General features: G+C 35.0%; 1 protein-coding gene across 1 annotated transcript; it reads right to left on the bottom strand.

Moving 5' to 3' along the window:
• Positions 1–7,015: 7,015 nt before the first annotated feature.
• On the bottom strand, positions 7,016–12,562 carry LOC127873411 (uncharacterized). Its single transcript, XM_052417259.1, has 5 exons — positions 12,288–12,562; positions 12,015–12,092; positions 11,345–11,482; positions 10,001–10,128; positions 7,016–7,607 (listed from the first exon to the last, which is right to left on the bottom strand). Exons 1-5 carry the CDS (start codon positions 12,299–12,301, stop codon positions 7,546–7,548), a joined length of 420 nt encoding a protein of 139 aa, XP_052273219.1. The 5' UTR covers positions 12,302–12,562; the 3' UTR covers positions 7,016–7,545.
• Between the last annotated feature and the right edge of the window lie 5,590 nt (positions 12,563–18,152).

Raw genomic sequence — 18,152 nt, forward strand, 5'->3', positions numbered from 1 at the left:
GCTTATAAATTTATAAGAAAGGTCATCGCCAAACTCTTGGAAATAGCTCCGTTGTTAAGATTCCTTAAGACCTTGCTATTAATCCTTTCTTTCTGTGCCAGCGTTTCCTGGTAGTGTCGAAATTTTGAGATCTTTCCCATGAAGACGAATTGTCGTATTAACTTAGCCCTCATCCCCAAGCCCTCTTTGAAGCAGACTAGCCACAGATAATTCAAGCAATAAGAGATCATGCTGATAATACATCAAATGAGGCTCTGATGAACTGTATTCCTGACACAGATTGATACGTGCTTGATGGTGGCTCTTTGCTGCGTCGATTACCATGGGGTAACATGGGAAAAGGTCGAAACATATAACGCAATAGCCGAGTCTTATGCAGATTTAACTGTAAAGCATTATGGACAAGCGAATGTGATGTTCATTGATAACAAAGGCGATCCTTCTATCGAAAACAAAACACACCCGAGACGAGGAAAAAAACTTGAATTATATTGTGAGGTTTACCAAAGAAACATAATTCTCATGTAAAAAGGATTCTTTAGAATCACTGCGCCATAATATTTTCACACAAAAATGTGCCTTCTGCCAACACATTCGTCACTCCTGAGCGACTTCTCCAAACCACGCATGCAGCAGTATATCATTGCAAACGCGTACACTATCAAATCATGGTATGATTGGGGATAGCAAATACAATGAAAACCACCTGAACAACTATTTCAACTCATCTATTGTAACTGTTCTTAAACTTGGCAAGGTCGACGGCGTCTGGACTTCAGACGGCACCATCCTCATCAAGGAAAAATCCAAGACAATTACCAGAATCGAATCACAATATGATTTCGACAACTTTACACAAAACTTAAATAAACTCTATATTTGGACTAGTATAGGCGACCTCTAAACGTCGGATATTGAATGTACTCGAAACCATGGAAAACTCGTGCGCCTATGTGTAATGTTTCCAAGGCTTGTACTGTTATCTTTGTGGTTTAACCTTTTCATGTAGATTTGTGTGTACGGGCCTGATTATTGAGCATTTTAACCATTAATGATACCTTTTTTCGCTTTATAAATGCAGTTGCTAGGCTTATTGTTCGACGTACACATCATCCATGATGTGTACATATCCACATATATATATATATATATATTTCTCTTACGTATTCACCCCGTGAACTTTCTCATCCGGCACTTACTATTTAAGCGCCTAATTATTTTTCGACGGATTGCAATAGTCATTTACGACGCACACATCATATACGATGTCTTCTTCCATAATAGTATTGTTGTTGTCTGGTTGCATCACGTTTGTTTACACGATAAGGATACGTACTGTTTTACTGATATAGCACCACTTTGTTTCCGAATACATTTCTTCGGATAGTAATACTCACAAAACAAACTCCCATGATCTGCTTTAGAATCTTATTCTTGTTACTTATTCCTTTTTACAGCTTTCATTTCTCTCACAGCTTTCATTTCTCTCACATCTTTCATCTCTCTCTTTAGGCCTCGGACACAAAATCGCTCATCAATTTTCAATGTGGGCTAAACTACAAATACCAGCATCTGAAACAGACCATGTGACGGCGATTTCTCGAAAATGCGTCAGTCAATATCCGCCGTGACGGACTTGCACACCTTAACACTTGCCAGTCGCCGTCAACAATGTCAACATGATAACAAACACAGGCCAAAGTCTCTTAATATATTCATTTTTCATTTTATCTTAATTATTTCAGGAGACATCCATCCCAACCCTGGACCCGGTAGCAGCTCAGTTTCTGCTGACTCTGACTCTAATGTATCATCCTATATAAACCTTCTTAATAGCGGCCTTAGTATAATGCATCTGAACATTCAAAGCCTAAATCCCAAGCTGGATTATTTAGAAATTTAAGCTCAAGCATACGATGTTCTTGTGTTTACAGAGACATGGCTCAACGCTTCAATCTCAAGTCACGACTTAAACATACGACACTTTTCACCACCAGTCCGTTGCGACAGAGAAAATCGATTAGGCGGCGGGGTTGCAATTTACGTAAAAGACGGTATTCAATACCATGAACGATATGACCTGAAAATAAACGGTCTAGAGGCAGTATGGCTAAAACTATCTATAAACAAACGTAAACGTTTGATAGATGGAATATACTGCCCTCCAAATTACAATAACAGCCACTGGGATCTTCTCGAACTAAGTATTGATCACGCTTTTACTGCATCATATGACAACGTGCTAGTAACTGGTGACTTCAACATCAATATAAAAGGCAATGAATCTAATAAAATGAGTCAACTTATCCAATCATATAACGCAAAACAGCTGATCTCATCCGATACTCACTACACTGAAAATTCCAGCTCACTTATCGATCTGATATTTGTGAAAAATACATCACACAAAATCGCCAGCTTTTTAGCAGACCCATTTATTCCTGACCTTATACGGTTTCACTGTCCTGTTGTTGCTATCCTCAAATTTGACAAACCGAATCCTACCACGTTCAACCGTCGCATTTGGCTTTACGATAAGGGTACCTACACTGCATTTAGAGAAAAATTAAAGCTAGTAGATTGGTCAGATGTAATTGCTAGTAATAACCTTGAGAACGTTGCTGACATAATATCTGAAACTATTATTAAAGCTGCCGCTTTAACAATACCAAACAAAATTGCAACTATCCGACCAACAGAAATACCATGGCTTAATAATAATATCCGTAAACTCATTAGAAAACGAAACAGACTCCGTATTAAAGCCAATACATTAAACACAGCCACAGCTTGGGCTATCTTCAGACAATTCAGAAATCAAGTAACAAAGGCAATACAAAAGTCTAAATTTGATCACACACAAAAACTGATAACACAAAAAAATACAAAAAAGTTAACTTCAAAATTATGGTTCAAATTAGCGAAACAATTAACACAGCATACTATCAAATCGAATATTATACCTACACTCATTCATAATAATGCTGAAGCCTCTTTTGACGAAGCTAAGTGTGAACTTCTAAATGATTACTTCTGTTCATCATCATTTTTCGATGACACAAACCATCGTCTACCATCTTTACACAAACAGTTAACCATAGCCTTTCAAATATTTTTATATCGCCTCAAGACGTCATTGATGCAATTCATTCCATGAATCCATCCAAAGCTAGTGGACCTGATCTACTAAGCCCAAGACTCCTACGCGAAGGCTGTAACGAACTTGCCCAACCGCTTTCAAACTATTTCAATTATCTTGTAAACGCATCCATATTTACACCATCGTGGAAGCTGGCAAATGTAACCTCGATCTATAAGAAACTCGATCCTTCTGACCCAGCAAACTATCGACCAATATCTCTTCTCAGCTGCGTTGGCAAACTTGAACGTTGTGTACACAAACATTTTTATAATTTTCTTACCTCCAATAAGCTTCTGACTTCTTATCAATCCGGTTTTATCAAAGGTGACTCAACTACGAACCAACTTACTTATATCTACAATGATATCTGCAAAGCTATAGACACTGGCAAGGAAGTACGAGCAGTCTTTTGCGACATTTCCAAAGCATTCGACAGAGTTTGGCACCGTGGACTACTTTTAAGGCTTTCATCGTTGGGCATCGAACACGAACTTCTAAACTGGTTCAAATCCTATCTCTCTCTCCGCAAACAACGCGTCCGCTACGCGAACTCTGCTTCCTCATGGTCAAACATCTCAGCAGGTGTTCCCCAAGGTTCGATCCTCGGGCCTCTGCTTTTTCTTGTTTATATAAATGATATAATTGACGATATTAACTCAGAAATACGACTATTTGCTGATGATACAAGTCTGTACATAATCGTCGAAAGGCCCACATTAGCAGCACAAAATTTTAACAATGATCTAGAGTCCATTCATGCTTGGTCCTATGTCCTAGCTTGTCTCATTTAATCCCGCTAAAACCGAATCAACGATATTTTCCAGAAAACGAAACAAACTCACACATCCAACACTCTATTTTGACAATGTACCAGTAACGACAGTTGAACGACATAAACACCTTGGCTATACTTTGTCAAACGACGCCCGATGGGCAGCACATATATCTGCATATATAAACAAAGCCTGGCAACGTATCGGCATTATGAGGTCTCTGAAATACGTACTGTCCAGGTCCAACCTCGAAAAAATGTATGTTCATTTTATCAGACCGCTGCTCGAATATGGAGACGCAGTCTGGGGTAACTATTCCAACGAATTAATTGCAGAATTAGAAGCTGTTCAAAATGAGGCATCACGAATATGCACCGGCGCCACTAAATTTTGTAATATTAACTCCCTGTTAACCGATCTTAAATGGGAAAGCCTTTCAAAAAGGAGACAGAAACACATACTAATTCTCTTCTACAAAATGAAGCACAGATTATGTCCAGAATACCTCTTAAATCGCATTCCACTCCAACCTCAAAACCGCTATGACCTTAGAAATAACGACTCAGTATCTGCTTATTCACGCAAGAAGTGAATCATATCGATGCTCATTTCTCCCAACAGCTATACGTGAGTGGAATGCCCTTACGCCTGATTTACAACAATCTCCCACGTTGTCCTCTTTTAAATCGTCTCTTAGCAGGAACTAAACAAAGTCGTTTGAATTATTCAACATTGGTCCAAGAGTTGGTCAAATCCTACACGCAAGATTACGACTTGAATGCAGTTCCCTAAATAATGATCTATTCAGAAGATCACTAGTAGACAGTCCTCTTTGCTTATGCGGAGAAATTGAAAATGCAAATCATTTCCTTCTACATTGTCATCACCACGAACATCTCCGGAACAACCTGTTTTGAGATAGCCCATGCCCTCTTCCAACAAACAACCTACTCTTTGGACGCGAATACCTCAACCCTAAGCAAACCAAAACAATAATTCTCAGGGTTCAACGATATATAGTGTTGTCAAAACGCTTCTCATATAAATAACTTGTAACAGCCCACCATATTTGATGTCGAGTGTCCTTTCTTATTGTCCCTGGTCCTCCCACTCTGTCTTAACTCTCCTTAGCTCTATCTTTCATACATCTAAAAAAACTTCACCTCGCTCACACTCAATGTTAAAACGTCTTATCAATTGCCTTAACCGGCTACATGTGGAGAAGAATTCATATAAGTTTTCAGTAACTTGTTTTCTAATCCATTATTGTAAGAATGTATTTCACATGTTATGTGCTCAAATTGTCATTAAATTAATAAATACTGTTTAAACCAACTGTTATGCAGGATGTTAATCCACTCGATGCATCTGCAGACACCATGGACTTCCCTGCACTGCTGCATATGGCCCTTTCGAAACTAAAATTGTGACAGTCCAAACATTCCACAAGAGGTATGTACTGACGACGATGAGAACGACACCGATAGTTAAGCGCTCTAAGACAAATGTTATGGGCAAAATGGATAGTGGACAGCTGAATGTCATTAAATTGGATTTCAGGATTAGTTAACTGCTTAGTGATATCAACAATTTAATCAAAGTGTTCGTTGTCTCCAAAACTTTGGCGTTTGACATAAAAAGCATTACCTTTGACCCCCGAAACCTAAGTATAGACACCGAAATCAACAAATTTCAGTGAAACGTTGTGTAGTTATGACCATAAATATGTTTTGGTGGCCATCTTTAAAAAAATTCTGGAGGTCCAATTTCGGTAAACTTTTGATATGTTGATACCAGGATAAGTAAAATACTTTGGAAGCAATTAATGAGGGGTCAAAGTGTATATTTACCTTACTATGATAGGATCTATTAATTGAGTTGTTAAAAAATGTATGTGAATATTCTGCACGCATTTGTGTTCTCCAGGAACGGTCATTTACACGTGTAGACCGATGCATTAAAGAGAAAATATTAATTGGATGTTTACATTTCACTCAGTGAAAACATAATTGTGTTACTGAAATCGAAAAATCTCTCACCCAAAAATATATTCCAATTAAATGAATATAATAAATACAAATACTACCATGGTCCTTTACTAGAACTACATATTGATTCAAAAGAAATGATCGATATGCATGCTCTTTACTTTTATTGAACTTTGTCTTAAGAATTTTTTTGAAAAAAAGGAAAACATATAAAAATCAATCGTCCCACGGTTAAATCTCTTGCCTCCCAAATGTAAGAGAAATAAACCAGTGCAACAAATTAAAGCTTGCCTTTTCAAAAGCTCAAAATATATGTAAGCGAAACTAGCAAGGGTTCATGTCATAAAATATGCCAAACAATTCGGAAGAATTGTTTGCAAACGTCATTGTTATGTAATGGTTCTGTAACAATGATTGTAATCAAGTTAAGAAATGAGCAATTACGATTATAGTGACATTTGTGTGTGTGTGTGTTTCTGGATTTGATGGAGGATTGCGTGAGTGCCTGATAAAGTATCTGAAGCTTGATTGTTTGGTATTTACTACAAGAGTTTGAACATTGTGGATGCAGAAGAACGTTTCCCTGTACATATATATTGACCGTTGTCATGTTTCAGTCTTCATTGAGATGAAGGTCAAGGTATAGAAATAATGTTTCCTTCTATATTTTTGGAATTATATCCCTTTGTTTATTTTTCAAGCAGATCATACATTCATAGTGTTATTTTCTTCTGGAAGGATTACTAGGATAGTATGGATTTGATTGAATTGAAAATTCAAAGATTGAAAAAGACTTCGAGTTAAAGAGCACAGTACATGTGCCCAAACTCCTTCTGCAATATGCACAAGTTATTGCTTGTTGTTCATGCTTTTTCATGTAGACTACAATACGCATCTGTACTTTAATTAACATTTTTCTGCCCATCATACTTAATAGCTTTAACCTAGCACAAAATAGTATATTCACGTATTACTTTCATATCTGGGCTTTTTCGCAAAACTTAAACATGAGTTTACCCCTTCGTTGTCCAGATATAGCCTGTAAATTACACTACTCATATGTTGCTCAATACCAAGTCAAACTCAAACGACAGGAAATGTAACCAACACAATTCATGTTTAATATTTAATTAACTTCTTATAAATATTCATGTTTCATTGTTAAACTAGATATATGTTATGACAATAATTACTTATTTTTCTTTTACGAGTTTATATAGTACTTATTTATCATTTAAAAAGCATCAAATTTTTTTTTTGCTACATTATCATAATTAAAACTTATACACATTGTTTTTATTATTGCTGTGTGAACTTAATATAAAAAATCAAATATTTTACCCCCACACTCTTACAAAAATTAAGCTTTATTACTTTAAAAAAAGATGTTTTTAATTGAGAGAAATGATTTTCGTAAATATTATTTTTATAATTAACCACGTTAAACCTTCTATATATCTAAGATACAAATGTAGGTAATAATACGAACTAGTTATATTACGGTTTGCATAAAAACAATTACTGGTTGCACACACAAACAATCTTGTTTCCACATGTTTGCTACAGCGAGGGGCTTTTGGTCAAGGTTATGAAATCTGCGTGAGTTGATAATTCGATCGCAAAGTCCCCTCATGGCAGCGGATTATCCAGACACGAGCTCAAACACCACGCGGTCTCCCTTCTGCGGCTCATACGTACTCACACCTGTAATAGATAATTGAAAACACTGTTAATAAATTAATTTTTAACATTGCCAATCGCGTTTAATGGATATTTATTAAAGGAAGGTTCGTATAAATTAATGATATACATTACTTGTAAAGTGATTGCCGTATCATGTACACTTGATTTAAAACTTAATTTGGCATATTAAGAACCTCTGACAATCGCTTGAAATTTGCTTGAAATTAAAATAGTCAACTATATGCTGCGTCTTAATGAGGTAGTATTTTTGCTCAGCACAGGTCATTCATAATCTTGGGCTATTAATAGATGCGGATACACGATCACGCGACCTTTGCGTAACCTCGTTTATAGTGCATGCTACTACAGCGGGGTTAACTTTGATATGTCTGGGAAACGTTCTTTTGTTCTCAACAGATAGCGGCGATCTTTTGTATTCACGGGTGCTAACAACGCAATAGTAGGTTAAGTTTGTTTATGTTCACAGTTCACCATTTATAAAACGTTTAACATGAGTTCGTCAATAAATTCAGGTATACTATAGACAACAACAAAAATGTTTTATAATCTCGTAAACCGAATATAAAAAACAACTAATTATAACAAGAAATATCTTTTTAAAAGGTAGTCGGCATAAATGCTGATTTTTAAATAAGGTTTGATATTGACGTTTCTAAAAAATTAAATTGAAAACAAAAGTTTAACTATTGTGTTTTTTTCACTTGTTAGTCGCATATTCATCGCATGAAATGTGTGTTATCATTGTCAAACCACAAATTAGTGTAAGTAGATAAAAATTATACTATGGGAGTGCACATCATTTGTGCCCTCACATGCCTTATAATAAGTGTATTTCTTCACCATCGAAATCTATCGTATGTTGATATTTGATTTGCACACAGTTTTCTTTCGACACATTTAAAACACGCGTTCATAGCCGCGTCGTGCGAAAACGGGTCTTATGCGTTTCGGCGAGCGTATCTTAAGTCCAACCTGTGCATATGCGCAGTCTGGTCAGAGGCGATGCTGTTCGCTATAAAATCACGCAATGGGTTATGGTCTCATTATGTATCCCCTGACCAGACGAAGAGATGCGCAGCCTGAGAGGGCTTATATATGAAGGGCGCATATAGAATAAGACCCATTTTCGCATGACGGGGGTCATACAAATTCTCATTGTGAATTGTAAATGGCACATTTTAGCACAATGTTTTTCGATGCAAAATTGAATTCAAAATTGCAAACTGGTAAATAAGGGCAGCCTATCCAGGCGTTAAGGAACGATTTCCAGACAAGCTTACAGACAACGGCAAACATATGTGGTTGGATAATTAAACGATTTTCCTCTTATCGATGACACTATGCTATTTCGGTTATGTTTGTTTTCTCATCTCAAACGCAGAACTATGTTTATCGATAGTCAATTATATATTCCCCGGACAATTTAGTGAACGAGTACTGACCCTGAAATTCTGCGAGTTGGATTAGAACGTTTGTGTCGTTTGAACATACAGAGAAAAGTCCGTTAATTCCTTACACTGAACAGTGCTACATCCTTTGCGCTGAGCACAGACACAGTTCAGTGATGTAGCCAAAGTTCAGAGGTTTTATTTCGAGTCAGCTATGAAATATTCGAATATATTCATGCGTGTCTGCTGGCGTTATGTAGAAGTAATTTAAGGTGAAAAGCTGTGTAAAACAGCTACGCCGAAAAAGCGCATTTAATTTAGTGATCTTTACCCAAGTAATGCATAAACAACAAAGTACGAGTCAACATGGCTCTCTTTATGACTACCTTTTTCGTGAGTAAAAGTATTGCTCGCAGATTGAGTTTGTATTTATTTTTATCAATTATCTTATTTATACTTTGAATTTGTATATGATTTCAAAAATCACACGTTTGATTGATTGTTGTTATTAAAATGGATTGTATGCTTGATTTTCCACTACGATGCAAATCAACTTTGTTTAAGATATCAGGCATGTAGTAACAGCAATTTCACATATCGTTGTTAAATCGACTATGTACACAACATCCGCAAATCGTTAATAAGCTGTGACTTAAGGCGCATTAAAATATATTTTGCAACCTGCGTCATTCAAAACAAGTAGACGTAGGCAAATGCGATTAACTGCTCAGTTTGAACCGGTTTACGTGTGGGTGTGTATCACATTGAGAAAACATCCTGTTTGATTTATGATTTCCTCTACTAATATCGTTTCAATCCGGAGTTAAACGCAAAGTACATGTAAACAAATTCAACTTCCATTCACGTCAACACTTTATATCCGTATTGATTCATATTGTATATGCCTCATAAGTGCATCCAGAAACAAGATGACAGTGTTTTTACAAAAATAAGTTTAATGTTTGAACCTTTTGAAGCAGTGATATTCACAATAAAACTACGTACCGACATTAAGACTTCCGTTCTGGTTAGAAATCCTCCAATAGTTTTTCTCTGAGGCATTCCAGACGCTGTAGACGTCATTGAACGCATTCACGAAGTATCCAAGCTTTGCGAAGTACGTCACCGTAAACCTGCATTTACATGTTAAATGTGTAACGTCATTTTTGTCTTGATACTTACTTAAAATATAGATAATTAAAATACTATTTAATGAAAATGCACAGTGTGAGTTTTTCCTGGATTAATTACTTATTTTGTTTAATTCATATTAAAGAAACAATTTTTACGCAATAATAATTTAGACAAGCACATTCGTTGAATTGATATCCCCTGCTGTTATGGTAAGATGCAAATCCCTTGATATAAGGCATATTCCTGAATAAAATAACAACTGAGTGTAGCGTTATGGTTTCACGCATTGCAATTCTCCTCATTGATATCTATACACCCATGAAGTTTCATGTTGCAATCTTGTAGCGTACATTGTATCTGAGAAACAGCCTTGAAAAGTTACATTATACAAAAAATAACAAAATGCAATACCTCTTTTTGTAGAAAATCAAGAGTTTTGGTTCTTGTGCAAGGCACTTTTCCCATCGATTTCTACACACCCATGAAGTTTTATGTTGAAATCTTGTATCGTAATTGTGATATAGTCTTAAAAATGTATATCATACAAAACTAGAAAGGCGATAACGCTTAACTAAGAAAGTGACGTGTTATGGTTCTTAATCCTCAATTATATCTTTACTCCTAAGAAGTTTCATGTTGAAGTCTTGATGTCATCGCTAGCATCAGGTCGCAGTGTAATGCATATGATGTCCACCTAGCGACCGGGAGGTCACGGGTTCAATCCCCAGTGTGGGAGCGTTCTTTAGTTCTCCCCAAAGACACTTGAGTACTGGTTCTAGACCCAGAAAACGGAGTCGAGAGCATTTCAAATAAGTAGTAAGTACGTTCAATTGAATCGAGCTAAAATAAATAGGTTTATACCAAACTAAACTGAGTTTGGTATGGTATATGATATATAAGCCCTGAATAGTTTCATCCTAAAAAGAGCAATCACTCTTATCAAAGAAAGTGTGCGGTTATGACTCTTATGCATAGTACTTTTCCTCGTTGATATCTATACAACCATGACGTTTCGTGTTGATATGTTATATAGTTTTCTGAGATATGGCCCTGAAAAGTTGTGTGACAGACTGATGGACGGACGGACGGACAACGCCAATGTTACATCCCTCCGCATTGAATGGGGATACATAAAAGCAACACAAATATTTATTAATACCTATAATGTGCCTAACAAAAGCGATAACACGATAATGATTTGAACGAATTTCGTACTTAAATTTGGATTGGTCAATGTCACCAGCCGTCTCCATATAGTCTATGAGACGAGATCTGATCCATCTGATGGGAAGAGTGATGGAGTTGTTGAACATCGGTGTCTTCAGAGAATTAGTCACCGTCATGGTGAATGTACTGGGAGAAACATATGAAACGTGCATAAAACGGCAGGTCAATGTGTAATCATTATAAATACATGTATAAGTGTAGAACGCAAATGTTTAGGTTATACTGACGTTGACTAACGTTGCTAACTGCTAAAATATATTAAGTCTTTTTGTAGTGTAATAGCCATTTCAAAAATGCAGGTTTATTAGTAACACATGTAAATATAACCATAAAATTCTTATTGCAATTTTTAATAATTAACCTATTAATTAATCGCCAACTGAAATGAATGAGTATGATACGTTTTATCGCCCAATCCAGGACATCGAAAGATTGACATGTTTGTTTTTAGTTTTGCGGACACTATAATTATACAAGTTTCAACAAAAATGTTTTGTTTTTGTTTGTTGAATCATGAAAACCAGTCAAAATTTGGCATCAAAATAATAAGTATTAACATAATCGTTGTTTAATATATATTTTAAAAATCCAAATTTTCAAAACATGATACATGTTTGAACACGAAGAAACAATTCAACGTAATGGGAAATACATTTACCGGATGGGCCGAATGTGGTCTGCTGCCGTTGAGTGAACTCCAATTATGCACATCAAGCAGACAATCACCAAGCTGTATCTTAAACAGACAAATACATGTAAGCTGACTCCTTTTTTATCAAAAATTATTAAACTTGCGTATATAATGGGCATAAGATGTTCTAAAGCTCTTGGTGGTTCTAACCTATATTCACATAATACTAGAAAAAAAATCATTGATATAATTCTAACCATACTATATTTATTGAAAAAAACTATTATTTCTATCACCTACCTCGCGGTTTTCATGTTTTTCCTGTGTAGCGGTTTCACACACAACAATGCAGTGATTCAATATAACACGAACAAATGTATATACGAACGTTGAAAATGTGCTTTTTGAAATGTCCCAATTTCGGAATTTAAAATACACAATAACGATATCAATAAAACAGTTTAAAGAGATGTGTTGCCTGCCGAACGACACACATCTGTTACATTACACTAGTGTTTACTTCTTGGTTTAAGATTTTACACGCACTGTTTACGAACCAATGTATAATTGAATTTGCAGTGTACGTGTGGGAGGTTAAATCTATTCTGATAAACAGGAAATTAATAAACAATATGTGCACGTATGGTGCGTTTTGCGTTTGTCCGGGATAAATATTTATGATTTACGTATAACAAATATCAATATTTATAGTTTAAATATCAATTAATTTGATATAAGTGTCATCATCATTACGCCCCTTAATGTCTTTTTATGCTGCTTTATATTTACTTCAGATGAAAAATTATTGATATTTATACTTAAAAATCTATTTGGTTCGGTAAAGCACGCATGACTTAAAATAATCAGATACTAATTAATTGACTTTCTGAAGATTAGCTCTTTACTTTGATGTGGGCAATTCCTTTAACAGTTTGCATTCGCTTTTAAAAATAACTGACATGAAACAGTGTTTATTTTAAAATGATCATAAAACGTTTTGAAAATCAACAACAATATATTCAGGATGTGTATGCTAATCGAGGCCATCATCATTATTAAGTTCAATTTATTCGCTTATAGTTGTTGTTGGAGACGAGTAATTATTAAATAAAAAAACAAATGAAAGTAACGTTAACACATTAATGGACATCATATTGGACTGACTCATAGTCAAACTGGGCTCGAACTACTGACCCCTGGAGCAAACATCTAACGCTTAGACCACTCAGCCATCCATGCTCATACAATGAGTGATGTATTTTTTTGCTTTATATAAGCAATCTTCGTAGTGTCACAAAATATACCGACAACAACATAACTCTCCAAATTATTCAATCGTTTCGCGTTGCAACGCTTTATAATTTTCAGGTTTTCAAATCGTTAAAAGATTCCTATCATGAATATTTAAAAGCATGGTAAATGTTCAGTATACCTGTTTCCTAAAAAAATATCACAACTACAACGAATATTTGCGAATCTGAACCATTTTTTTATTTTGTCAATTTACCAAAACGTGAAAAGGTCCCTTTAATAGTTGTGGATTAAACGATTTCTCATACACAACCTTATCTGTATGTGCATTATAAATAAGTGTGTGTATTTAAACTAAATTCTTGATTTTTAATGTAAAAAGATTATTGTTTACTTTTTCAGCTAATCTGTTGTATCGATGATTTACCTAAATAATAACAAATTTATTTAAAACGTCTTTTTTATACTGTAATATTATAAGGTATATTTTATAAATGCATTAGTTTTTATTAAACTTCGGCAAAATATTGATTACAATTTTAATAAACCTTCGCAAAATATTTACAACACTTTGACTGTTTTAAGTGTTTCATATGTACTCGAATAGGTCTAAGAGGAGAACTGGAAGTGAGGTAGAATTTTGTATGAAACTTTACAACTTTATTGTTTGATCTTTGCTTAAAGACAGTACCGAACTGGTTAAATATTTCGCGGTTTTCTTTAATGTTATTCCGTTATTGTTTGAAAGAAGGTATACATAACTACCGAAATGCCAAATATGAACGTAAATCCCATGTGTCTGAGATATTTACACAATTGTGCTGTTATGTCCTCTATTCAAAATTCGTTATAATAACGTTTTTTTTTCCAATGCATTCAGACGCTCATTTTGTCATCATCCCAACTAATTAATATATACAAATACATGCATACATCGTCATTTGGGCATTTTAATGAACTATAGCGAAATATAAAGTAATCGGGAATTAACAAACATCTCATTACTGGTATAACCGTTATATATATATATAACAAGTATATGCTTTTGTGGAATATGCATATTCGAATATTCAATAAATTTCACCAGATGTATCATTATTTATCTTTTTTAGCAGTTTGCGATAGAAGGATTAATAAAGAGAATAATAGGTTAGTGTTGATTATAGATCAGGTTTATCATGCGAGGCTTAGAAAACAAAAAGCACGAGCCTTGGCGAGTGCTTTTTCGTTTTCGTGCCGAGCATGATAAACCGGATATATAATCAACACTGCCGTATTATTGTATTTATCCCACTTTTTATTCAGTAAACTTTTTTTATTTAAACAAAATAAGTTTTCATGAGTGTTTGTCGTACTTTGATAATGACTGTTGTGTTACCAAGGTCAGTGTATTACTCTGCGTTCCAAAAATAACCGCTGATCAAATAATCATTTTTTTAATCAGAATATCGTTCTGTTATAAAGTGTCGAGCGTTATTAATTACAAGTTTAATCATATTGAATTGCAAATCTTAAAGTTTTATAATATCAATATGACATTAAGTTGTTATAAACAAGGAACTGCATTTGTTTACAACGTAGCCTAACACCACACACAATTCACTTTCGATATCAAACTATCAAGTCGATCACGAGGTGCAGAATATTTGCTTCTTTGTTATAATATGTGGTTATTTCGTGACGAAATAACAAAGATTACTTGGATTTAAGCTAATTATATACATTAACATTTTTAATGTTGAAAGTGGCACCAAAGAATTGTGAGGCAAAGTTGTTCGAACTAGAGAAAGACATTTGCTGGTGAAGTGACTGGGTGGGGCGAACATCAAGATCAACTTGTTCGACGGCAGACAGTGGTTGCCTAGGCTGCATTTCGGCCATAGTTTCGGTGCATGAAGGTGAACAAGAGGAATCTGTTGGATTGTTACATTTACTGGACTGAGCAAGAATGAACACTTTTGCTGCTGTTCAACAGATATGTTGGAATAAATGGTTATGGACTGGACATTTTTGTGCCCTGGTATGGCCATGGTTTCAGTGGGTGAAATGTTTGCATTTCGAAGTTTTTGGACCAGGAATTTGCGAACTGAGTGGTTCGTTATTCTCTTGTGCTTGAGAAAGCCGGCGTCTTTTGCCATGGCCTTCAGAATCTGACCTAGCTTGTAGACACCCGATTGTTGACGCAAGAACCACTGGGATGCAGTGTCATTTGTGCGTATTGCCAGGTAGAAAAGGTGCTTTGAAGAAAAATCAGATGGACGCATATCCGAGTACAGCTTGTAAACTAACACATGATTTCTTGGTCCAGACGATTGTTTTCTACGGTCAAAGGGGAGCAACTCGAACTGACTTCTTCAAAGGGGAGCAACAACAACAGAACCTATTTGCATAGTGTTAAATTTACCTAATACAAGAGGTTTAATGACAATAAATGACAAAAACACTTTTTTGCTTCTATTCTTTGTTTTAAGGTCATTAAGATCGACAAACATTTAAGATTGTTTTTATTAGTGATGCACTTGGCAAATACAGGTGACGAGGTGCGTGGGAAAAAGTAGTCCAGGTTCGGCAGTTGATGATGTCATTTCGTGCCGTTGATTATAGGTGTGCCATTGATTATAGATGAAATGAGGCTTTAATCAACCGAATTCGCTGTAAAAGTGGGAAAAATATAGTAAATGAACCGCACCCTCGAAATATTGACGACGTCACATAGGTACGTTACCTTGTCCTGCAGTTAGAGTTTTAGCCAACGCTCACTTTTGACATTGGCGACTAATAGAAATATATATGTATAGTTATTGGGTATTTTTCACGCACACAAATCCATACTTTATATACACAAATAATCATATTGTATAAATGTTCTCTATTATTTCATAGTTTAATAGATTATTTAAACATATGTATTTAGTCATTCGCATATACATATTTGTAAGTATACAAATAAAAAATGCAAACTACATTTGATACATTTCATACATTTTCGCCCATAAAATGTTTTAAACAAGCTAAACGGTATGCTATGTCTCTCTTCTCTTATTAGAAAATATTGGCTGTCCTTTTACACTTTTTTACTTTTGGTCAATACTTATACCATGCTATTCCATTTGTATGTTGTTAAACTTAATAACGGCACATGGTTGATATGGAGTAATGGGATGACAAGTTTGAAGTAATATACAACACCAGTTCGGAACATATCGTCCCAGCAAGCTAGGCATCCTCACACCTGAGTTTATTTCAAAATATACTTTGTTGATTTCTGGTTGGTCACTATAATGCAGTAAAGCAATCAGTGAGATTTTGTATTTCTTTAATATTGACATGCATTAAGATCACTGCTTTAAATAGCAATACATACTCCTTTTGATATAGATCATTGTTAACCGTGCAACATGTATATAGCAAGGGAAAAACAGATTTTACAGAGTTAACAAATGGAACAAATATATTATCAACAGAATGTTAACTTCCAACACTAAATCATACGATATTGCTCAGTATTAGTACGAAAACAAATACCCATATATTTTCAATACATCGCAACCTTTTTAATAAAAAAATATAACACCACATTATATATTTGAAGGCTAGTTTAATTAATATCTATTCTATGAGGGACCACTTGGTGTACATTGATCATTCGGTTTTCCTAGTCGTTTACTGACATCTTATTATCCAGATACGAGCTCAAACACCACGCGATCTCCACTCTTCGGTATATACGTTCTTACTCATGTAAACTAACACAGAACATGTTTATAAATTTTATGTGTTAGACATAAAAAATAACTCAACGCAACTTTAAGCGTGTAACCTACAATATTGTGTGCGCCACTGTTCAACTCAGGATTCACTAACCAAGTTTTTTATTTTGCAAAGTGCGTTAAACAAAATCCCATTAAGAGGGTTGACTGATGAGTTTAAACCGGTTTTAATGATCATTTGTATCAGTAAGTAAACATCCGGTTTTAATCTAGGACGGCCTTAATATTAATGTGAACACAAACACAATGTAAATATGTTATGATCTATTTATTTCGCATCCTTATATCCGCATACAATGATTTGTACACGCCTATTCCAGGACGTTTTGATCAATAAATAGCCTGAGGAAAAAGTCTGATACACGTTCAAGCTTTTCCATGTTCCAATATGCGAAATTGAAATACTAACCAACAGGAAGACTTCCGTTCTGGTTAGGAATCTTCCAATAGTTTTTCTCGGAGGCATTCCATACGCTGCAGACATCATTGAACGTATTTACGAAGTATCCAAGTTTTGCGAAGTAGGTAAACTTTAACCTGCAGTGAAATGTATGGAGCCTTCCGGTACAAAACAACTTACGAAATGGTATGGGAATATTGAAGAAATCATTGCTTTTATAGCAAAGACGTTCTACAAATACAAATAATTTTAATGACGAAGCTTTAGCCGAACAGCTCGACCGATTGTCACAAACTGCAGCTTATCTGTTAAACCTAATTGAGATTTTACCAGCTCTTAATAACGTGATGAGGTTTATTAAATTTATACAATAGATATACAGTCCATGAGTATACATGATCAAAACATAGTAAAATATATATATAAAGGCATGACACGTGATCAGTATTGAATTTCATTTCATAAGTTGCTAAATAAAGTATCAATACATGAAATGTTCTAGGACAAGAAAATGTTTTTATATTAAAACATTTAGAATCTATTTAACAATTAATGCTATAACGATAACATAAATATATATGTATATGGGAGGAGTGAGAGAAGAGAAAGGTAGGAGAGACAGTAGAGACAGAAAGGAGTGAGATTACAGCCAGGGAAGATTGAGAGTAGAAACAGAGAGGAGTGGAATAAGGCGCAAAGAGGAGTGCAAGTAGAGCCAGAGAGGAATTGCAGAGGAGACAGAGA

This window comes from Dreissena polymorpha, chromosome 3 (genome assembly GCF_020536995.1).
Source record: "Dreissena polymorpha isolate Duluth1 chromosome 3, UMN_Dpol_1.0, whole genome shotgun sequence".
NCBI classification, from domain to species: Eukaryota; Metazoa; Mollusca; class Bivalvia; order Myida; family Dreissenidae; genus Dreissena; species Dreissena polymorpha.

Bases quoted from the DNA above. Each gene is read 5' to 3' on its own strand.
- LOC127873411 (XM_052417259.1), bottom strand. The intron at 10,129-11,344 runs GTACGAAATTCG...ATGTAAATGCAG, and splicing joins ATTGACCAATCCAAATTTAA to GTTTACGGTGACGTACTTCG. The intron at 7,608-10,000 runs GTACGTAGTTTT...TATCTATTACAG, and splicing joins GAACGGAAGTCTTAATGTCG to GTGTGAGTACGTATGAGCCG.